This window comes from Pseudorasbora parva, chromosome 7, assembly GCF_024679245.1.
Source record: "Pseudorasbora parva isolate DD20220531a chromosome 7, ASM2467924v1, whole genome shotgun sequence".
In the NCBI taxonomy this organism is placed as follows: domain Eukaryota; kingdom Metazoa; phylum Chordata; class Actinopteri; order Cypriniformes; family Gobionidae; genus Pseudorasbora; species Pseudorasbora parva.
Window position 1 is genome coordinate 31,860,532 of NC_090178.1, and position 24,817 is coordinate 31,885,348.

At 38.0% G+C, this 24,817-nt stretch overlaps 1 protein-coding gene across 1 annotated transcript; it reads right to left on the reverse strand.

Annotated features, from left to right (window-relative positions):
- Positions 1 to 7,766: 7,766 nt before the first annotated feature.
- plekha8 (pleckstrin homology domain containing, family A (phosphoinositide binding specific) member 8) lies at positions 7,767 to 24,653 on the reverse strand. Its single transcript, XM_067449070.1, has 13 exons — positions 24,516 to 24,653; positions 24,026 to 24,142; positions 22,727 to 22,882; positions 21,113 to 21,243; positions 15,794 to 15,952; positions 15,654 to 15,694; positions 15,465 to 15,568; positions 15,068 to 15,365; positions 13,470 to 13,555; positions 12,384 to 12,442; positions 10,746 to 10,947; positions 10,539 to 10,600; positions 7,767 to 9,513 (listed from the first exon to the last, which is right to left on the reverse strand). The coding sequence occupies exons 1-13, from the start codon at positions 24,553 to 24,555 to the stop codon at positions 9,316 to 9,318; spliced, it is 1,653 nt and encodes a 550-aa protein (XP_067305171.1). The 5' UTR covers positions 24,556 to 24,653; the 3' UTR covers positions 7,767 to 9,315.
- Positions 24,654 to 24,817: the final 164 nt, after the last annotated feature.

Below are 24,817 nucleotides of genomic sequence, written 5' to 3' on the forward strand. Positions count from 1 at the left end.
ATTGTACCTACATGTTATTCAAAATAATAATAACAATATTTTCATCAAAATGTAACTTGTTGTCTGTAATACTCTGCATGAGATTCTTTTGCCATTTTCAGTCTGGACAGGTTGACACTAGTTGCAAGTCAGAGACAATCCACCGATTTTGGGCAGTTGTTTGCAAATCGCGAAGAGTATGATGGGCACAGACTTTGATATGGTTCCATCCAGCAAGAGGACATCAAGTTTGATATCTTTAACTGATTTTAGAACACATATTTGGTGAATTTAGGTTAATTGGGCCACTTTTCCTAGTCATCTCAATGGCAAAATTTATTCCATTTTACCTGAATTTTGTTATACACTACAATGACCTGAACAGATTGTGTGTAACACTAGCCACACAAGGAAATTGCGCCTCATTGCTAGGAGTCACTTGACAAATGAAAACATTCAGTGTCCGACGTTTGAGTTTTAACTTTTTTAACTGTTAAAAAAGTATGTTCTATATAGTATGTGTGTAGTATGAATGTAATCTAGACCAGTACATGTTGCCGTCTGACGAGACCACTTGCTCCGCGGTTCTGATGACGCATCTTTAATATGGGTTGTAACTTGAAAATAATGCTTTATGTATGTTTCTGTCGATGGATACACGTGCTGGCTTCTCAGTGATACATACAACAGCGATAATAAAACGTGGGCAAAACATTCTCTCTTAGTAAACTTTGTTCAATAGGCTATATGCGAGTGCTGCCGTATCTTTGAATATGAATACGGGTGACGTGTAGTGCCAGAAGACGCGAATGAGAACTTGTGTGCGCGCTGAGAGAAGATTTGTCTCTGTGCACTCATCTGAAATAATATAGAGTTCTCTTTCAAGTCTTGCGCTTAAACAGACAAACTCACAAAAAAAGTATATCTATATATCCGTGCAGTATATATAGATATATATATATAAAAAGTATAGGATATCCGTGCAGTAGGTCTTAAAGGGGCAGTAGCCTTTACTGCTGTCTGTTTAATGTCAAACAAAAGATAAGGACATCATTCACTGCTCTTGATTGAATAGCTTTTGTAAGTTTAATACGGATAATTCTTCAATTTAAACAGTTAAATATGCAGTTATTTTACATTTGATTACTTTATTCAATTTCTTTACCTAAAAAATATTGTTAGACCTACCTGAAAAACCCGAAAAGCATTATTTTATTAGTATCTTTACGTGATAGTATTTATTTGTTCTTATTTTCTTTATTTTTATTTGACAGTAGTCCTTTTTTCCTTGAACATAGCAAATACCGAACCGTACTGAAACCATGAACCTAAAACCGTGATACAAACCGAACCGGGAGCAATATGTACCGTTACCGCGCACCCTAAGCGTAACGTATGCGAGGGGGTGCCACAAAATTTAGAAACATTTTCAAAGGGTGCCATGACTGAAAAAAGGTTGGGAAACACTGATCTAGACGTACAACGTACTACATCTGCCATGTTTTCATTATCATGTTGACCACCAGCGTCAGTTGCTTCGCTTCACCTCCATTCATAAATACACTCCTGAGGCCTCATGGGATAGTAAACTGTCCAGCGAATCCGCACTTCATAATCTTGCCAGAAAAAGTAGGTCATCCGGGGACTTTTCGCCTACTATGCATTCGAAAACTTAATCAGCTATTGTTGCCTCACTGCCTTATAGGCAATGACTCTGCAGGCAGCGTTTGTACATGAAAATACCTTGCAAAACTAAATTTAAGAGAGAATTCTGAGGCAGCCAAACGGTTTAATGATCTACAGCAAAACAGAGAAAGCTTTGGTGAGAACATAACATATTTAACTACTACAGTAGTAATTTATCTCAAGAAATGACTTTAGAATTAGAAAACTTTGGTCAGAAACATACATTTATGCACAGACTGATCAGCAACTGCAGCTTTTTTTAGAGGATATCTTTCTTTTTCTAGCTCAACTGTCACCAATGGTATTGTGGGATATCAAAAGCAGTGAAGGATACACCTATGCTGCATTTAAAAAAACATCAGCTGAAGAGCAACTGAAGCTAACATTGGATTCGGACATGCTATGATGCCTTGAAATGCGATCTCCTAAGGCATAAGGCAGCATTTTAAGTTTTTGGATACAGTCTATGAATTCGGACAACAACTAGCCTGTTGACGTACTGTTTTTCGCATGCTATATAGTAGGGAAGTCTGTTTTTAGACGCAACAAATGTGTTCTAACATAAGCTCAAAATATCAAATATGTTTGATATTCTCTGACTGGATGGATTCATATTCTGAAGCTAGAAAATTGATGTACCTATCACACACTATACATGATTTTCCAATCTGTTCTCATGGGAAAACGAGACTGTTATGAGGTGGTGATTTTGAATGATGTTAATCATACAAAAACGTACCCTTAAACATACCAGTCACTGTGAGCTGATCGTAAAAAAATTGACAAATTCATACAAATTAGCCAACAACAACTCACCAAAACGTAAAATAGTTACGCATTGCCATTAGATTGTGTGGGGTTTACAGTGAAATTTGTCAACTTTTGGCAATTTGCTCTGACTTTTCTGACCTCGCGTCGACTCGTTAAGACTTTATTGGAATTGGGACAAAAGTCTTGGATTCTGACTTAAAATATTGTTTTTTTCTTTTTTTCAAATTGATTCAAACTGATTGGCTCAAAAAGATGAACCTATATAACCTGTTGAAAGTTTCACTTTGCCCTTTTTTTTTTTTTTTTTGATGTCTCTAAAACATTTATGTTGCCGTGCCTTCAGAGAACGTTGAACTGCCCTCATTGCTGTATATTTGATGAGTTGTAGCTGACTAAGCTTTGTGCTAGATCACTGCCAGCTGCAGTTAGATCAGCATTTCTGTGCTGAGTCTCTGGCTCTGCTGTTCAGACTGTATATGTGGGCGTTTGGCCTGACAGTGATTGACAGTGTATTGATCACGGAGAAGATGGAAAGTGACAGAGAAAGATAAAAGGGATGCTGTCGACAGTCTTTCAGGAAAGAAACATTTTGTGCTGCCTGGAGAACAGACCATGGAGCCTGTAAAAGTCTTCTGCTGTGGATTTGGGCTGGAATTTTTTTAATTATGTGTGTGTGTTTATGTTTTTAAAGGTTGGCAGGAACCCCGAGCGTGGCACAGAGATTTTTGAAGAGGGTCGTCGTCGAGTAACCATATTATAGAGCCATATCTTTACCCAATAATCTCATTACAGTAATTTGCCTGCAGATGAGCTAGGCGATATCTTGCATATGCATTGCATAACACAATCTGATTTTGAACTTTGTTGGGAACATGCCAGTATGAGACTATGAAGAGGAGGCCACATGAAACAGGCTGTGAGCTGAGACCCTGTTGCATTTGTGGAGGCTCAAATGGGGTCTTATTTAGCTATAGCTGCCCAGGACTTTCCATTGTGGCTGAGTGGAAACTTTCTGATAATCCTATAGTCTGGAGTTTAAAATGTCTTCTATTGAAACCCTAAGCTGTGTCCGAAATCGTCCAAGAAACAATTTGAAGGTACAGCCATTTGTACTGGTCTGAAACCAACAACAAAAAAGTGTTCCCATATTTCGATACTTTCTTTTTTACTTTTTTTATTTATCCACTTTTTTTAATGAACTGCATTTCTGGATCAGTTGCGACAGTGCATGCTAGTAGGCCTTCCAAGAGAGCAATACAATAGTCCAGTCTGGACAGAAGAAAATCTTGGACATGGAGTTAGCTCTGATAGGAAGATCCTGAACTTTCTAATGTTGTCTGAGGCAAATATGCAAGACCGCAGTTCTAGCAATGTGGTCTGTGAAGTTCAACTGGTCATCCACAACTCCAAAGTTCCTGGCTGTCATGGAAGTAGTTATGTTTGATGAACCTAGCTGAATGGAGAAGTTGTGTTGTGTTGTGTTGGCCAAAACCACAAGCAGTTCTGTCTTTGCAAGGTTTAGTAACAGGTGTTTGTCCTTCCTCCAGGCAGAAATGAGATGCGAGCTGCTACTATTGGATCATCTGGCTGAAATGAGAGGTAGAGTTGTTTCATCATCAATACTTTGTTCGGATCGGATTCAGAATGATGATCTTAACATAGAACGAGTAGTCCATCAACTCCTCTAAAGCTTGTACAGTCATATACATCTCTGTGGGTTTGACGTTTTTTCTCAATAGGCAGTCATGATTTATACGCTGCTGATTGTTTGGGTATCACGTTAGCTTACTTCCGGAAACTTAAAAATGCTGCATTCCAAAGTAGCAAGGCATCAAGGCACATCCAAATCCAAAGTTAGCTTCACTTCCTTTCTCCTGAGACGCCTTCATCTGATTGATTTTTAAAGAGAGCATAGTATCCTTCACTGCCTTTGATATCCCACAATCCTATGCGTTCAATTTGTTAACAATTGAGCAAAAAAAATAAAGAAAGTTAGCATCTGAAAGTTGTGGTTGCTGGTTAGTTTTTGTGTAAAATTACTACTGTAGTAATATATTTGTTTAGCTCTCCCCAAAGCTCGATCTGTTTTTCTGTAGATCTTTAAACCATTATGCTGCCTCAGAAGTTTTGTGATGTACCTTCGTGTGAATGCTGCCCGCGCCGTCATTAAGAAGAAGGCAAGCAGGGAGAGGCAGTGATGCTTTGGGCAATGTGCTGCTGGGAAACCTTGGGTCCTGATTTCAAGCAAACTTCTTTCCTGTTGTCATTTATGGAGTATTGTTTAAAGAATTGAGGGGATATTTGTTTTTATTTAATTCATTTTGGAATAAGGCTGTAACATAACAAAATCTGAATACTTTCTGGATGTACTGAATAGAGGTTAGCCCCTGTCTATCTATACAATTTATAGATTTTATATTGATACACAAATTTTCCTGTGAATTGTTTCTTTGCTCCTGGCTACTATCTGTCCATTTATTTCTAATTTACATGTGTTTGTTGTTTATTCTCTTCCATTCTATTGCACCTTGCATGCTTGCCATTCCCTCATGTAGGTCAGGGATTTCCACTGGGGCCCCGAGTGACAGCTGGGTCCTCTCTGTTTCCTGCCCGTGAGGCCCCCCGTCCTCCGTCCTACACCAGCACCTGAAACATGACACCACTAAACCTGCAGTGGTATAATCCATCGTCATACAATATGACAGCTGCCTTTTTTCCTATTTAATTTAATAATCACAGTTTATATACTGTAAAATAAAAGAGTGGAATCTTGTATAACTTATATATATAAAAAATGTGCTAATTGCTTATATTATTTTGAGTTAAAGCAAGTAAAAAACATATGCTGTCATAACTTCATGATCATATTTTTTAACAGTGTAGGGCTGTATCCAAAATCTCACCCTCATTCATCATTCCCTGCATTAGTCCACTGATGAGTAAATAAAAGCTGGTGAACTAATTTGAACACTGAGTGTGCAGGAGTGCTGTAAACATCATCTTCTTGCGAGATGCATTATTTCATTCAGCCCAATGCTCACACTATGAGTCTACCCAGCTAACAAGGAACATTCTCACAACTTTGGATAATGTTCTGGCAAGGTTCTCTCAACATTATGGACTCCATAACGTTATTAGAACATACACTGATCACCAATATGACATAATATTGTGTTGATTGCCGTTTTGCTGCCCTGACCCGTCGAGGCATGGACTCCATTAGAACCCTGGAGGTGTGCAGTGGTATCTGGCACTAATATGTTAGCAGCAGATCCTTTAAGTCCTGTAAGTTGCGAGATGGGGATTGGACTTGTTTGTTCAGCACATCCCATAGATGCTCAATTGGATTGAGATTGGTGAATTTGGAGGCCAAGTCAACACCTTAAAGGGTTACTTCAGCGATTAGCATATGGCTTTGTATCAGTAGAAAACCTGGAGAATATTCAAATTATTGTGCTTTCCCCCCTCATATCTCCCTGAGACAAGAGATTTATGCATTTTATTTCTGGAAAAATTCCTCCTATGATGCAAAATGACGATTTTTGCATCATAGGAGGAATGTTTGCCCAGAGGCTAAAGACTACAGCCAGCAGAGGGAGCTATTTCCGCATGTTTTAAATCTGCGCATGGGGGATGGGAGATTACACTCAGCTCGCAGGGAGAGCTCAGCTTGCAGACAGGATCATTTAAACGGAGCTATGGTGAGCAATGTAAGTCTTTTAACTTCTCAAATTCATTTCTATGAAAGTTAAGCTTGCAAAGGCATGAACTGAAACACGTGCCAGACTGAACTGGCGTTGTGAATGTATGCCGCGAATGTAGTCGCAATTACCTCAGCTCTCATCACTCCTGCAGTTAGTGCTCAGGGCTGTGACACTCGCGCGGTGACTCACTCATTATATTGAACACACACGTTCAGTTTTTAATTGTAGTGTCTTCTCTAACTCAGTCACAGTAATGAAGTTGGTGGTGTTGGGAATGGCCTCACAGGGCAGCGAAGCATTCTGGGAATTGTAGTCTTTCATCCCCATGGGACAAAAATACATTTTCTGTCTTTTCTCAGTCTAGAAGACACCAAATTCAAAAATAATTTCACATTTCTACTGCATTGATGACCCAGTTTAAATGCAGATTCATCTTCCCAGCGCTGAAGTACCCCTTTAAACTCATTGTTGCGTTCCACAAACCATCCCTGAACCTTTTTTGCTTTGTGGGTGAATTATCCTGCTGAAAGAGGCCACAGCCACCGTTTTCATGAAAGGATGTACAAGGTCTGCAACCGGTACGGGTCAAAATAATATCCACATGGATGGCAGGACCCAAGGTCCTGTGATGTTTGGGCAATATTTTTGCAGGGAAACCTTGGATCCTGCCATCCATGTGGATGTTACTTTGCCGCCAGCTTGCCTTCTTCCCATAGTGCATCCTGGTGCCATGTGTTCCCCAGGTAAGCAACGCACATGCACCATCAACATGGTGTAAAAGAAAGCATGATTCATCAGACCAGGTCACCACCTTCCATTGCTTTGTGGTCCAGTTCTAATGCTCGTGTGCCCACTTTTGGTGCTTTCGATTGTGAACAGGCGTCAGCATGGGCATCATGACTGCTCTGTGTATTCTGACAACTTTCTATCAGGACCAGCATTAACTTCTTGAGCAATTTGAGCTACAGAAGCTTATCTGTTTGGTCAGACCACATGTGCACGCCTTAGCTCCCCATGTGCATCATTGAGCCTTGGACACCCATGACCCTGTCGCCGGTTCACCACTCTTCCTTCCTTGGACCACTTTTGATAGATACTGACCACTGCAGACCGGGAACACCCCACAAGAGCTGCAGTTTTGGAGATGCTCTGACCCAGTTGTCTAGCTATTACAATTTGACCCTTATCAGACTCGCTCAAATCCTTATGCTTGCCCATTTTTCCAGCTTCTAACACATCAACTTTGAGGACAAAATGTTCACTTGCTACCTAATATATCCCACCCACTAACAGGCATCGTGATGGAGAGATAATCAGTGTTATTTACTTCACCAGATCGGTGAATGTGTATGTATTTATCAAAAACCTATCACACGTAAAAACTATCCTTCTATTCTTGTTCCTTATTATTGAGTCTAGTGATCATCCTTGTTGTGGTGGGAGTATCCTGGCAACCACATCCAGATGATGTAACATTACTCGTGTGTCTAAATTAAAACTGTAACTTGGATGGATAACTACACTTATTGGTAACCTCATGACTTTGAAAATATACAAAATGTATATGTTGCTAAGAATTTTGCATATTTTGGAACTAAAAGGTAAAAAAAAAAACACAGCAGCCAATTTAGTATAAATGACAATTTAAAAATTACAATTAGTAAATGCATATAAAAAGGCATATCGACATTTTAATACTAGTGAAAGACAACATGCATCTTGTGTGCTATTCCTGGGAGAAGACCAAACATTTTTCTTAATGATGTTATGTCAAAGCTCTGCTTTTTTGACTAAAGTCTTATTAATTTAATAAAGATATAAAAGGTTAGTTCAGCCAAAATTGAAAATTACGTCACAATTTACTTACTCATAAAAAAATGGTATTTTGAGAAATTTCTCATGTTTATATTCTCAGTACAACTTATTTACCGAAATTCTTCAAAATATATATTTTTTTTCTGCAGATGAAGAAACTCATACATATTTGAAGCAACGTGATGACAGCTTTTTCATTTTTGGATGAACAATCCCTTTAAAGATTCTGATAAAGGACACATCGGACAAATTGTGACTGGAATACAAAAAAAATAAAGTGGAAAATGTTAGGAGGGCATATTTACAAACACAATGATTTATGGGATTTTAGTTTAAAACTGTCTGGAATTCAATAAGAATAAAATATAAACCGAACAGTCATCCGCATATTATGTGCTAATCATTTAGTAATATAAATCTGAAATATAAAAACAAAGCCCATGCAATGCAACATGCACAAATTATTATCATTCATATGATTTTAGAGCGAGCATAATGTGATTCTTATAATAAAATCAACAGTTGGAATTGATATTCATATAAATAAGTCAATAAATAGTCACTAAGGAAATATCATGACATCTTTTCTTTTGTAGATGAAGATTCAAGATCACAACTACATTTCTATAGTTGGGAATCTCTCCACTAAACCAAGAAAAAGAAACTCCTTTGGTCCCTATCACCAATTTGATCCTATGAGTCCAGAATTGGAGCCATTGTGAATGCGCTTAAAGATTATGTCACTGCAAAAATAGCTCCCCATACTTATACGGTTTCATGATGCATGTTTATCTGAATCCCCGAAGGTCTTTGAATAACTTCTTAGTTTTGTGCTAGTCTAAAATAAAAAAGATTTAAGTATCTGAACAAAAGTAATGCAATATTTCAAGTGAGGACAAAAGCACAAGTGCATTTTTGCACTTTTACTGCAAATAAGGAATACTGCCACCTTCACTGCGAGGTAAACAATACGGTATATTATCTTCTTCACAATATCTGCGGTTTGCACTCTGATGGCTGAATGTGTATGAAAAAACATACAACCCATGTCAACAAAACACTTGGTCACTCCACTGACGGTTTCTAAAAATACAGCTGTTCCCTGAAAACACTTAGAATCACACCTTGCCCCCCGTTTCAATTTTGCAGGGATGACTGTTATTGGAGTTTGCAGATGCCACATTATCCAACATACTCTTACTGGTCAGTCTTTGCAAGCCCTGCCCTCACAGAAACCTCCCTGCCTTCTTTAACACTAACTTTCAGTTACCACAGTGGGTGGAAGAAATGCTCCACCACTGAAGCCGATGAGCTCCGTCAGAAGCAAGCTGTGTTCGCTGTGTGCGTGCGTTTGTGTAAGTCACACGAGCTCGTCTGATTCCAAGCCGTACTCCTCATAGAGAGCGTCCAGGATAGACAGCTGCTTCCCCATAGCTGGCAGGTAGTAGTCCAGGTCTCGATGCATGCCGGTCGTAAAGCCCTCCTTCAGCTCATCGCCTTCATGAGAAACCAGAGCAGCCATGAAGCCTTCATAGGATGGGGCGGCCCTTAGAGCCAGCTAACAAACACAAAAACAGAGTCAGAAAGGCCTGTGAATTTGAATTTTGGAACACAAAAGGACAATTTTAAAAGACAGGCCAAGTATTACGAGCGCACATGAATAAAACAATAAATGTGCATGAGAAAATAATATTACAAAAATAAAACGTAACTCTTACATTAAATTGTGTAGTCACCCGTTTTTAGAAAGTAACACATGCAGTGAGTTTTGTTGGGGGTAACTGAAATGAATGGGAGGAAAGTCGGTAATGGCGGTATCTCGTTATGATTGGATGTGATCGGCTATGATTGGTTAGTGCAATAAATAATAAATCCTGCCTCTTGTTTTTGTGCGCATTTGGGAGTCAACCTGAATAAAGAAATGCCGTTAATGAGAAGACTAATTAAAAAGTAATTAAACGACCAAGCCATATAGATATCACCGCTGACATTGATTATGTCATATCAAAATCAAACTTGAAATGGCCTGAAAACTTGATTACTGTTTAGTGAGCAGTCAGCTTGAGGAAACGAAAGGTACATCTTCATGTCTGTCTGTGGCCAGTGTGTACAAGCCTAATGACCGCTGAAAATAAGTAGACTATTAAAAAGAAAGGCTGAACATTATTTCACAAATAAAATATATTGTTTACATTTGAGTGAATTATATATATATATATATATATATATATATATATATATATATATATATATATATATATATATATATATATATATATATATATATATATATATACACACACATATTTTTTACATAACTTCTTTATATATATATATATATATATATATATATATATATATATACATATATATATATATATATATATATATATATATATATATATATATATATATATATATATATATACATATTTTTGGAGCTTTACAGCCCTTAACATCTTTGTATTTAAAAAAATAAAAATAATTGTGCTGTTTGACACTAGGGCATTGTAAATTGCAATGACATTTTCAGACAAACCTTTTCCTTTAAAATGGAAAAGCAGCTCTTAGCACAATACTTACTGCAAAGACGCCTCGAACAACCCATCCGTGATACTGCCGTAATGTTTTTCCATATGCATTATCTGAAAGAAAGAAAAACTTTTTAACAGGAGACATTACAAAGCACTGATAACAACATGGGCGAAGGACAGTTGTTTGGACATTTTGAACCATGCGTCACTTTCTTTTTAAAACTTAAACTGTTTTACACTTGATCACGCGACTTACTAAGAGCTCCCTGAACGTCCTTCATCCCTGTATTGATTTCAGAAAGGAATTCTTTGAGGAACTTGAGCGCACGTTTAAGCCATAGCAGTGCTTCAGTGGCCGAGTTCCGCACCTGTGCCACCTCCGTCTCCACCTCGTGCAGCACAATGCTCTGTAGGGTGGGGAAACCCTCAGGATCGGACACCACCTTCTGCTGGATTTTCTGAGCGAGCAAATAAGGAGACTCAACCATCAGATCAAGTTATAATGCCCTCTAGTGGTTATGGTGACATCCCAAACAATTACAGAGACACTGGACACTGTTTGCCAGGGTTGGCCCAGACACTTTTTTTGCCCTAGGCAAGATTTTATATAAATATGAAAGATAATCATTTTCAGTAATTTTTATTTTTCATATGAACTACAATTTACAATAATATAACCTGAATGGTGATAAATGTTAACATAAAAGTTCAATAAACTAGCCTATTTTTGAGCATACACCGGAAAATGAATTTAAAATGTTTGCAATTCATAAATGCTTTAGACTACAGTCCTAGTCATGGTTTATTTTTAAAATGAAAACACTTGGGAGTTCTTTGGTCAAGTAAAAGCAAACTGCAATTTACTGTAACTGAAATAAAGCTTATATTTATTTTAAAGAAAATAAATTGCACTTTACTTGCAGTTTAAAACAATTATGTTCCCAGTAGAGGGCCAGATTTCAGAATAGTAATTATGTGTAAGGAATATAATATGTAAGGAAACCCACTACAAACCCATCTCAAAAGTCATCACAGGAATCACTTTGAGTGGTCAAACGTTAATACTTTTTTTTTTTTGACAATTTGCTATAAAATATTCATGGTTTCAATGATTACATGAAGAAGCTGAAAAAACTAAAACAAAATCCACAATCACTGTGACAACATCTCCTTGAAGAAACCTTCCTGCAAATCTACAGTACTTTGAACAGTTTTAGACACTAGTGTAAAAATGCTGTAAAATGAGAATGCTTTCAAAAATAATGTCATAAATAGACTTTGTTTATCAATGAACTCCTAATAACTAAATCAAATCAGTTTTTGGTGTGACCACCCTTTGTGTTTTAAACCGCTTTTGTCCTGGTACACTTGCTCAGTTTTTCAGTGAGCTTTGCAGGAGGGTTTCTTTAAGCGTCTTGGAGATGTTGTCGCAGTACTATTGCTATTCTGAAATCTGGCCCTCTACTGGGAATATAATTGTTTTAAAATACAAGTAAAGTGCAATGTATTTTCTTTAAAATACATTTAAGCTTTATTTCAGTTACAGTAAATTGCAGTTTGCTTTTACTTGACCAAAGAACTCCCAAGTGTTTTAATTTTAAAATAAACCATGACTAGGACTGTAGTCTAAAGCATTTATGAATTGCAACATTAAAAGTTTATTTTTCAGCACCTGCTCAAATATTGGGGAAATAAGCTAGTTTATTGAACTTTTATGTTAACATTTATCAACATTCATGTTATATTATTGTAAATTGTAGTTCATATATATATTATTATAGTGAATCTATAATCCATAAACCCACTGCTCATGTTCTACAGTTCTTGCTTTTATTTAAAAATAAATAAATAAAAAATGATGCATTACGTTTCATTGTTTGCATGTTACACTTACCTTAATGTTTCCCACAAAATCTAGTTTAACTGGAGCAAAGACAGTTGGTCCAAGCTTGTCTGAGGGGAGAAAGCCTTTGTAAGTACTTTGTTGGATAAACTTATTTTCTGCCTAAACATACACTAAAGTTCAAAAGTTTGAGGTCAGTGAGATTTTATTTTAAAGAAATGATTATATTTATTCAGAAAGGATGGATTCATTGATTAAAAGTGACAGTAACAACTTACAATGCTACAAAAAGAAAATACTGTTCTTTTGAAATATCTAGTTATCAAAGAATGCTGAAAATGTATTAAAGTTTTCCCAAAAATACTATGCCATTATCAATACAGATAATAATAATAACAAAGTCCTTGAGCACCAAATCAGCAGATTAGTTTTTCTTTCTGAAGGATTAAGTGACAATGATGACTAAAGAAAATGCATCCTTGTAGAGCTTAAGAGACTTCTTACAAAAGCATTACAAAAATCTTACTGTCCCCCTAAAAATTGGTGGCAGTTCACAGTATTTTTTTAATTATTTGTGATGATCTATAAATGATCTATCTGCACTTGGATACATTCCATATGCATTCCATATGTGAGTTAAAGCCACCACCACCCAAAAAGAAACCAGCAATCCTAGCCCAATCCCTTTCAGAAGCATCATGCCCATTCAAATGAGAAAAAAGTGAGGTTAAAAACTGCAACATTTGAAGAAAGTGCAGTACAAAAGCTTTCATAAGCGCTTGCTGATCCAGTTCGACTTAGCCCTGCGTAGCCCTAGTAGTCAGATACTCACCGAACTGTCCCAGTATAAAGATAAAGCATGCATGACCATGCCTGAGGAAGAATGAGGGATTAACTGAGCAGACTAATATGAGATGCAGAATAATATAAGAAAAAAATTCAATTAATTAAAATCAAGGCCACATGGTGAGCCGACACGTGCACAAAGTGTCAGAAATAAATGTCCCCAGTAGCCTTTTACAACCTTTAACAAGCACAAAACTAATGAGAGCAGAGAATGAGAGAGCTGACAGAACTGACAGGAGGAAAGAGACCGAGCAAAGAAAGGGTGGAAAAGTGAAAGGTAGAGTGTCCTACCTAAAACTGGTACTATAGCATAGCAAGAATCCAAAAAGGCCTGTGTGGGAATACCACTGTCGTCCTCCAGTATTATATCACTAAATCTACAAGAAAAAACCACAGACATTCACACAAGGACAATACATGAGCATTAGTGCACAAACATCAACAGAAAGCAAATTTATTTGATCAAATAAAACACCAAATACAAAAGCAGGCATAGCCGAAGCAGAAGAAAACCAGTTTGGAGCATGCAGTCCTTAATTAAGAACAGCACACATTAAATACAGGTTTAGTAAATGAAAAATTGTACAACCTTCACACAGTGGTATAATACTGAAAAGGTTTTCATATATGAATACCGACACATTGGCTTAGATAACATTACCGGTTCAATTCAATTTGGTTTCAGCCCAATGAAGGTTGTTGGATCAGATAAGTGTTGTAGTTATATGACGACCTCATCATTACATAAAGAAGATGAAAGAATTATGTATATAGCAAAAGAATCTACAAACCCTCATCACAGGCCAGGCCTCATTTTGAGCGATCAAAAGAAAACATACCACGATAAACATTTAATCATAATCATTTGTCTTTCAAATCTTTACATGTTGAAACCATACTATATGAACGTGTGAGACATTTAGTTCATTGTTTTGGAACTTTCCACAAACAGGGTACAAATTAGTCTTGTATTTTCCAGCAAGGAAGGAGGTCATTTTAAATATTATACGAGTTGTTTTAACCCCTTTACTAAAATTTCACAATTTGCATTTTAAAATTCATATATAAACAAAATAGTCTCCTAGCTACTTTGAAATCAAATATTGCTGTAATTTTTATATATAAAGTTACAAAACCATAATACAAGAAGTAACAGTCAATATATAAATGCATTATTAATAAACGTATGTTTATTTAGAAGGGTTATTAAACTAATGCTAGCTACATTAAACTGTAATGTATGCATTTTATTTTCATAGTACTCTTGCATTAAGACATACCACATTACATTACAGCAGTCAAAATTAGTTTTGTTACTCTGACATGGCATGAATGTGTACCTGTAAAAAAAAAAAAAAATTATGGGATACCTAAGTGTACCCTATTTGTGGGAAGTACATTTTTAAAACAATCTAACAAGGCAAGATACTACAAATTATCTAATAGACTTCAATTATAAGTGCATTTCAGTCATTGCCTTTTTTGTTTTTATGAACTGACAAATGTGTCCAAATTATTTTGGGGGGTATTTCACAGCATTCACAGCACATATTCTTTCAAAAGACCTTAATTTGCACTTAACCAGGACATTCCATTAACATGGAAAGACAGAATTGATTACGTTGGTTTATCACATCGCACACAATCTTGAACACAATGTTACTCATGGAGATTTCTAGTCCCTCAATCTAGATTTTCATTGAAATGCTGTCTCTGAATATAGCACATTTCCGTAAACAAAATTCTAAGAGTAGGTGCTGCCTATAACTTGATATTAGCATGACCACATGTAATTTTCACAAAGAAAACTGGATTCTGAATTGCATAAATTTGTGCAGCACATTCATCTCGTTCCATCAGAGGATCACAGCAACGGAGGCGCCTCATACCTGTGGCTCATGGTACTGAAGAATGTATCCACCTTATCTTCCTCTTCCTGTTTGTTCTCAGACTGAGGATCATTCACTTCCAGGTCAGCCTGGATTTCTTCAGTGACCTTTTCTTCTTTGTTCTGTGTGGGCCTATGGGAGACTTCCTGTTGTTTTTCCTGGCCATGGTCTGTTTCTTCTGACGGTTTGTCCTTCTCCTCTCCAACAGGTTCTTCAGGGTTGTGTGTGCTTGATGAAGAGGCATTAAGAAGCCCAGGAGGCTCCATGGGCTCCTCTTGGTCCTCCATTAAACCACTTTCTAAACCAAACACGACATAGACAAGATAGGAAAGGAGAGTTGAGTTGAGACTAAATGTAGCACCAGTTCTGAATCTGACTGACCTAATGCTTGGCAAACCTGTGGGTGATGTAGGTATGCTTTCTTGAGGAGATGGGGGTGGTTCATTTTCTGGCCCACTCTCATGTGCTGATGTTCCTGAGGTGTTTATTAAGTCATTTTGTCTGCATAAAACACATTTTCAACATTTTAGAGACAAACAAAAGCACAGCTTAAAACACAATAGTCCATTAACATTATTAAACTCACGTTTCTCCTGGGTGCTGATTTTTTGGATCAGAATATTTGATCTATGGAAATAAGAAATATTTTAGGTTCTGACAAACTGAATCAGAATCTACAACAGCACAATCCTTGTATTTTCCATTTGGTTAATTTATTTAATATACCTTCTGAGGTTTGATGGTAGCCACAGGAGGAGAGCCTGGAGGGGTCTGTCTCAGAAGGTCTGGATTAAAGGTCCGGCTAGCAATCTGCATACACTCCTCCAGGGTCTTCAAGAAGGTGGTGCATGTGGACTTCACTAGATTTCCTGTCTCATCTCCTACCTGAAACCAACACATACCGAAACTACATTTTAAGAGCCACTTGACCATTCTGAGCAGTACAAGGCAGATTTTCTACCTTTGATTTTGTGATAAAGACAAAACACACATTTAGAGCAGGGGTGACCCAGAATGGTCGAAGATGCGATGCATTGATATGCGGAGCCTGATTCGACCACCGAGCTCACAGTCGAATCTTTGCGAGTGTTATGAAACGCGGATCATACCATTTTGGCAATATGGGGGTGCTCAATGTCTAGTTTTACACAGAACTACTTGTTTTGTATGGTTATATTAACATGAAAAGAAAGAAGTGTTTAATAATATAATATTTTTTAGTTCAATAATATTTTGAACGTGTGTGTGAATAAATCCAACCACCCATCATACTGCAGAACATATTTCACAAACACTGAAAGAAGTAATTTCTGACTCGGACATTCCAGGTACTAAGATTGTTTCTGTTGTCCATGACAATGCAACGCATATGGTTGCATGCACCAATCAACTCGCCCAAAACTCATCGTGGGGAACTGTACAGGGAGTCCGTTGCGCGGGGCATACACTGCAATTGTGCGTTAACAGCGCATTAAAGAAAGATCCTGTGTGTCGCACTGTTGCTGCTGCAAGGCGCCTTGTTTTACACTGCAAAAAAAGCGCAAAGGTCACCACAGCACTTGCAGAGTGTCAGCAAACGGTCCTACCGTGATCTAGAGCTTGCAATCTCCCAGTGGAGAATGGCAGAGGACTCAAGCCAATGATCAAACTGACAGAGCTTTTGTCACAAGATATGAACACATCTCTGTCTGCCACTGTTCGGATGCTTATGAACATTAGGAAACGACACTTGGTGGTAAACGAAGACGACAGTGCTGTTACTAAGACCCTCAAGAGTACCATGACCGAGGAGATTGACATACCATGGGAGCTTAAAGGCTGTCTTTTGGAGAGCAGTGTTTATATCAAGGCAGCCATTCTTGGCCCACATTTTAAGAAGCTTTCTTTTTTCACTGATGATGAGCGAAGGAATGAGGTGTCTACTGTGGTTGAAAATCTGAGCTGAGAGTTTAGCTGCCAGGCCTGTACAGGAGGTAGGTGATGACAGTGAATTGGTAGAGGAGCATGATACTGCAGGCACTTTAAGACTAGAAAAAGAGAAAGACCAAGTGATGTCGATGCTGTTGTCCAGTGATGAAGAGGAGCAACCGCCAGAGGACAGTGAGGTGATGGCTTATTTAAAATTTTATTTTTATTTTATTTATTTTTGGCTTATTTTGGGTTGCTAGGCAACGTGGGGGAGAGGACGCTGGCGTCGTCTGTTCGCCGCTTCTCCACCCACAACAAATCATGTTAATGTACTATTAGATTTACATTTTATTTTATTTCCTTATGTTTGTGACTAGTCTAACAGTCAGAGCTACAATTGGGACTGTTGCTGATTGCTGGCAGCCACTGAGAGGACGTTGTTTGTCGTTTCGCCGTTTTCAACCGCTTCTCTAATGTTTACATTTGAATTGCTGCGGTTGGTTTCTGGTTTGGAGGACATTTTATGTTTCTCACCGCGGGTGCTCACTGGTGGTCTCCCTTGGGCTTAAGCTGCATGGTGGCTGAAGTTTGCACCGGGCTAGCGTCATCCGGGCTCTCGTCGTCGGTGTCCGGCATGATGTTGGGATGTTCTGCTTCTCGGCTGCGCCGCTGTTCCGTCCTGCATTGCGACCATGGAGCGACATCTGCGCCGGCCCCGGTGTGTCCACAGAAGTGCCCGGAGGAATGTTCTGCCTCCTGCATGGTGCTGCAGCGATCCCCATCGTTTGAATCATCATGAAGAAGACCCATCATCTGGTCTTCAGCTGTCGTGCCTCAGCGATGTCATCGGGACACTGCCGCTGGGAGAAATCTGAAACATGGAGTGGACCACAGTGTGCTGCGGAGCTAACAGAGACTTCCACCATCAGCTCTGTTTCTGTTCACCATCAGCTCTGTTTCTGTTCACCATCAGCTCTGTTTCTGTTCACCATCAGCTCTGTTTCTGTTCTGTTTTCTGTCTTGGTTGATTGTTTGTAGTATTCTATATTTTTACTTGTTATTCATTTTTTTGTTGTTATTCCCCCCCCCCCCCCCCCCCCCTTTGTTGCACTTTGAGATTCTTCGGAATGAGAAGTGCATTATAAATAAAATCTATTATTATTATTATTATTATTATTAAAAGACACTACAAAAAGCAGTACAGGACCACTGGAATGGTGGCAAAAGAACGAGGAGAGATACCCAAAGCTGTCCAGGGCTGCAAAGAGATTCCACAGCATCCCATCTACTTCCACACCATCAGAAATAATTTTCTCCAAGGCTGGATTTATTTAGCCTAGAAATCTAGACGCACCCTAGCGGCAGCGAATCTAATCACATCGTGTATAGAGTCGGTGGGCGGGGCCATAATGACGACGGCTGAGTTGCGTTTGCGTGCTTCTTGTAAACACAGAAACTGGCGAACGGCAGCGGTCTTTCGAATCAGCTTTGACCACGACTCTGGAAGACTTGGAGTCTTAAAAAGGGAATATGTGTTCGGAGTTTTGCCGACCGGATACGGCTAAAGTTTAATCTGTCAAAGAGCTCCGTTTCACCTGTGTTGCTCTGGTTAGTTGAAGCGATATCCAATCGCGTGCAGAGGGAGTTTGAAAGACAACCGTTTATCCCGCCCCTCGGATTGAGCCCTGTCAATGGTGAGTTTCCAGACCAAACATCTTGATGTGGGTCTGGCTTGTCAGGCTAGGATTTATTATCAGTAAAACCAGGAGTGCACTGCTGACAGCCAACGTTAACAAGTTGGTTTTCCTCGCACAAAATTTTAAGACTGAAACGCACACAAGCAGAGTGAAAGACTGTATTTTTTTCCCCGATCGGAAGGGTAAAAGTGTTTTCAAACATTTCAGCCGTTTCTAATTTTAATTTGATGTCAACATGGTTAGTTAAACTGCCAGTTTAGTGTTTATTGTTAGCCTAGAAATCTAGATGCACCATAGCGGCAGCCAATCTAATCTGCCGCGAGTGTTGTCTAGCAACTCTCAATACACTTCTGAGCTGTAAAAACCAAACTCTGTTCGGGCCAATCACATCGTGTATAGGGTCGGTGGGCGGGGCTTTCTCTGAGAAAAGAACGGCACTGAAGTCATTCTTAAGAAGGGAAGTATTCTGAGTTTTGCCAACCGGATACAGTGAAAGTTTCATCTTCCAACGAGCTCCGTTTCACCTTTGTTGCTCTGGTTGGTTGTAGCGCTATCCTATTGTGAGCAGAGGGAGTTTGAAAGACAACCGTTTATCCCGCCCCTCGGATTGAGCCCTGTCAATGGTGAGTTTCCAGACCAAACATCTTGATATGGGTCTGGCTTGTCAGGCTAGTTTATTGTTGTTTCGGCAGTCAAAAAGAGAAAGTTCACAATTCTGGCTAAACTTTCGTTGTTTTAATAATTTATTCATTTTTATTTTATTTATTGATCACACAGGGTTACCTAATTTAACTGTGGCTTGTGTTTTTTTAAATATATATATATGTTCCCCTGCACTTTGAGATTTTGCGACTTGATTCTGACTTTATCATTTTTATTTATTTGTTTGTTATTAGAAATGTATATTCTGTTCTAATTTAATTATGTAAATTAATGATTGTTATTGTTTTTCGTTGTGTCGAATAGTTTTACCCTCCTGCTGACTACCTTGTCGTGCCCCTCCCAACCCATTCACAAACACACATAGATGATTCGACTATCGGCCGACTTAGAAAGATTTGAAAATTCAGTTGGGGACAACCCTAATTTAGAGTATGTTCACACTTGGTTGGTTGGACTAAAACAAACCCTGGTGTGATTGCTCTGTTATTGCCAAATTTGCCCAATGGCCCCAGTCCATCATGGCCTCCTAATAAACCCCTCTCTCCTGATTGGCTTCATCACTCGGCCTCCTCTCCACCAATCAGCTGGTGTGTGGTGAGCGTTCTGGCGCAATATGGCTGGTGTCGCATCATCCAGGTGGATGCTGCACATTGGTGGTGGTTGAGGAGATTCCCCCTTCTATGTAAAGCGCTTTGGGTGTCTAGAAAAGCGCTATATAAATGTAATGAATTATTATTATTATTATTATTGCTGTTTATTTGAATTAGTAATGCTACCAACTGAACATTGGTGCGCACCACCGTTACAAATTTTTTTAAGCTTTTCACGAGTTGTCAGCTCCATGATATACCATCATATATATGTGCGTATAGTGAGCGCATTTAACCAAACGCACAGCATTGTTTTGAATGTTCCGTAAGTTCTGTCGTGGTTCGTCATAAAAGACGCTTTCCTATATCTTTAGGTCCGGTGTTAAATGACAATGTGAAAGTTACGAGAACCAGATAAGTGTCCTAAGCAACATGTCCTGCCCTTGCCAAGTAATCTAATGGGATGTGAGACAAACTAAACAATCAAATTACACTACAAATAAATTTTTTTCAAAGATGGTTTCTGTGATTTTAATCACGCTTATGTTAGCTAGTTATTTCATGCTATAAAACCGGAGAGTGACATCATGATTAATTGACAGGTGAGATTGACAGCTTCTCTGATTGAAGTAGTCACTCTATTAAGTAAGGCACCAACTGACTTTTCTCTGGATCTTCAGAAGGATATTGAAGCTTTAACTTTCATTTAAAAAAACTTTATTTCACACCGACATAATGAGTTGCTCTGCAGTAAACTGTACTAACCAATTGTGCAAGAGTGTGGGCAGGGCCTTGATATAGCGTCTCCACTTCACGCTCACTACTGCGCAGATTTAAGCACTGAGTCTGAGAAATCAGCGCAAGATTTCAGCACCATATTTGGACATTAGCGGCTTCACTTTTCTACTATGGAAGAGAGTGAAGGTGTGCCGTCCATATGGAACCAGGACTAAATGTATAATTGTTTTTTTGGTCCAGACCAAAAGAACCTAACTACTAATGTGAACACATCCTTAGAATGATAACTTATGAAAGAATGCACTTATAACCTTACATTATTGATGAATGACGAGCTTGAAAATTGTTTGAGTATATATGTTTCCTCAATGATGTTCTTGAAATGCTATGCATAGTAAAGCAGAAGTCAGTGAAGGTTGACTCTGAAAATCAACACAACGCTCCCTTACCTCCCCGGATTCAGCTGTCATCTCCGCTAGAGGACTTTCTTGTATTTTGTTCACTTGCTGAAGGAGAAGGTCACAGTAAAGTCTTAGCTCAGACATTTTTGTTTTCAGAGCCTCTGTGCTTTCCTGGAGCTCTAAGAAAATTGAAGAAAGTGAGTGTCAACACTAGTCTCTTCACAGATTGACAGTTCTTTGAAGAATTGCAAAATGAGTTAAACATTTCAGATCATGATATGAAAGGTAATTTCATTTAAACCCCAAGAAATGCTTTCAAGCACATTTTAGCTTCCTGTATTGACACATTGTCTATCAAAACAGGAAGTTAGTTAATTTTATTTATATAGCACATTTAACCATAGCAAAGCTATCCAAAGTGCTGTACAGAGAAAGAAATACAGACTAAAACAATAAAGATAGAATAAAAAATACAAAATAAAGTAAAACAGCAAGAAAAACAATAAATAAATCAATCAAACAAACAGTCAGACAGAAATATAATACTATTCAAATGCTAGGCAAAAAAAACATAGGTTTTCAATTTTGCTTTAAAAGTAGTAATGGAAGGTGCAAGGCGGATGTCCAGGGGCAATTGATTCCAGAGACGGGGGGCAGCAACAGAAAAAGCTCTGTCTCCCTTCATTTTTAAACGAGATTTTGGGCTGGATAAAAGAGCTTTGTCTGAAGATCTTAAAGATCTCGATGACGACTGTGAGGTAAGTAGATCTTTAAGATAGCGTGGAGCTTGATGATTAAGAGCTTTAAAAACAAACAACAGGAGTTTAAATTGAATTCTAAAACAGATCGGGAGCCAATGTAGCGAAGCCAAAATCGGGGTGACATGGTCATACTTCTTTGTCCAGGTCAGAAGCCTTGCAGCTGCATTCTGCACCATTTGGAGTCGTGTAAGTGACGACTGGGGAAGACCCAGATACAAAGAATTACAGTAGTCCAAACGCAAAGTGATAAATGCATGAATAACCTTCTCCAAATCTTGGAATGATAAAAACGATTTAAGTTTGGAAATGGTTCGCAATTGATAAAAACTATTCTTAACAACAGAATTAATTTGTTTGGATAGACAGAAGTCTGAATCCAGAATGACACCAAGGTTCCTAACCTGGGTGGAAACTGAAGGGAAGTGATTACCCAACTCCTTAAATAATATAAAATAAATAAAACAGCTCCGTAATTTTGGAGGACCAAAAACAATTGTTTCAGTTTTGTTATTGTTTAGTTGAAGAAAGTTTTTTGCCAGCCATTCTTTAACGTCCCTGATGCAATCCAAAAAAGGTTGAATGGAATCGCCAGCATTCAATGGCAAGTACAGCTGTGTGTCATCAGCGTAGAAATGTTGGGGCCAGGACAACAATATTTTTGTAATATTTTTTCCTGGAACTGTAAATATTCAATATGTTTAACTGCTAAAAGTTAATTTTGTCATACAGTAGGAGCTAAAAACCTAATAGACATGGACTAAAACCAACACAATATACACTACTGTATATTGTTTACTATACCCTATATATTACACTATCATATTTCACTGTCATATTAACACAAGAAGAAAAGCCAGATGATCTATAGAGAATATCTTGTCAGCAGAAATACAACACTCACCCTTCTCTCTCTTGGTTCGGTTGTCAGTAAGACAGGCTTTTGCAGTCCCCAACGCCACAAGCCATTTCTGCCTCTCTGCAGCATTAATTGCCCTGAGATAAAAGTATTGTTCTCCTGGAATGATCAGATCAACCCTTGTGAAATCCGATGGGTGAACTACAATGGATAGAGGGAGGACAAAGAAGATGCATTAGAAAAGTATGCCTTTTGTAAGATCATTCACAATAGCTGGAAAACAGTACTTAAGTGTTTCTTCTATTATGAACGACTGTCATTTTGGGGCCTGTAGACTATCAAAAAATAATGTCTCTTAACATTTTATTTAATTAGTCTAATGTGTTCAACAGTGAACACACATTGACACCCCCCCACCCCCCATTTTATTAAGTAAAGACATAATAATTCCAACCGCAGTGTCATTTTCACCCCATATCAAATGAAGTATTAGGTCTAATAGCATTATATTGTGTAAATTATGGCAGTAGAATAGGCGACACATTTGTCTTTAAAAGGCTAACTTCCTATCTAGCATTTTATGTATCCTAAATTCCAGATTTTTTCCGCAATTTTTTGATTAAATTACAGGTATTCAATGTTACAGTGTAATTATATATTTAAGTACTGATTAATATTGATTAACTACATGTAATTACTGTAGGTTTAGGGTTTGGTTGAGGGTTAGTTGCATGTAATTACTAATACTATGGTAAGTATATGTAACGTGTAACAAGGACACTGTAAAATAAAGTATTACCCAAATAAATCTGCTCACATTTAAAATAAAAGAAATTCTGTTCATGTCTCATATTTTATCTTAAGCTTGGTCCTGTTTTATCATGTATTAAGAAAAAAAGAGAGAAAAAGAGTGGCAATACTAATATAATTGTCACACAATAAAGATGAAAATAGCTTGTGTTTACTTCACAATTATAACCATATAAAAAATTAAACCTTTTCCGGGGTATTTTTATAGCTGAGTTTGATAGTCTGGGTCTTAGATAATCATAAAATCATAATTTGAAAAGTAGCAAAAGTAAGTGGCATACAAGACGATTGGTAGGAAAAAAGGTCATGATAAAAATAAAAAAAAAGTTTCCAAAACTCAAAAATAACAGCTGAAATCTGTTTTTAATGAAAATCAACCCATGGGATATAAAAGTTCCTGAAGATAAAGAAACATATCCACTTGCGCAAGCATTTATTATGATATCCTGAGGCATATAAAGAATAGCTGCTTGTGATGTAACCATTATTAGGTTTCCTGCTCAGTGCTCAGATTAAGCATAAACTTTCCCTTACCCTGTATTTCACACACAGATATTTTGATGCTGCCCTTGCATCCTTTCCATGCATCTTCTTGAGAGTCATAGTAGGAAAGAGTGCCTCCTACAAGAACGAACCAACGGGGCTGCCAACCTTCAAAAGGCACAAAGGAACAATAATGACATCTGTAACTGACAAATGTAACAATGGCGTTTAAGACCATTGACAATAATATGGTTTGACTTGTTTTTCCAGTCAAGAGGCTTTTAAATACCCATAGACAGAAGTCAATTAAACACAATCCAATACATATATTAAGTACTTTTCAGCAAATGTTTTTACCAGATTAAATGTATGTGGTAGATTTGGTCACTGCTTTTGAAAAAAAAAAGTATCGACACAGAGTGTTAAAGAGGATGATGGCTTAACATCATTTATACACTACTAGAGCTAGCAAACAGGCTAATTGTTTTACAGACTTCCCTGGTTTATAACGTATAACTTTAAACTGCCGCAGATTACATACCACTAATATAGTTGGTCCATTTATAGAGAACTCCCTCCATGGTAGACCTTCTCTTGACAATGCATTACTTAGTCGTGGCAATACTGAGCCCAACACAGCCGCTTTGAGAAACTCGAGATAATTCTTACCTACGACAATCATACGTAAAAAACGCTACGTGACTGCTGGCACTTGACATTACGCAATCGATTGTCGTAAACGCTTTGAGAATACAAATCCATGTGATCATCGAAGGATCGGCCCATGCGCCTGACGTCTGTGGGATTTTCTCTTTGCGCATCTCTGATTGGATACAGTACGAT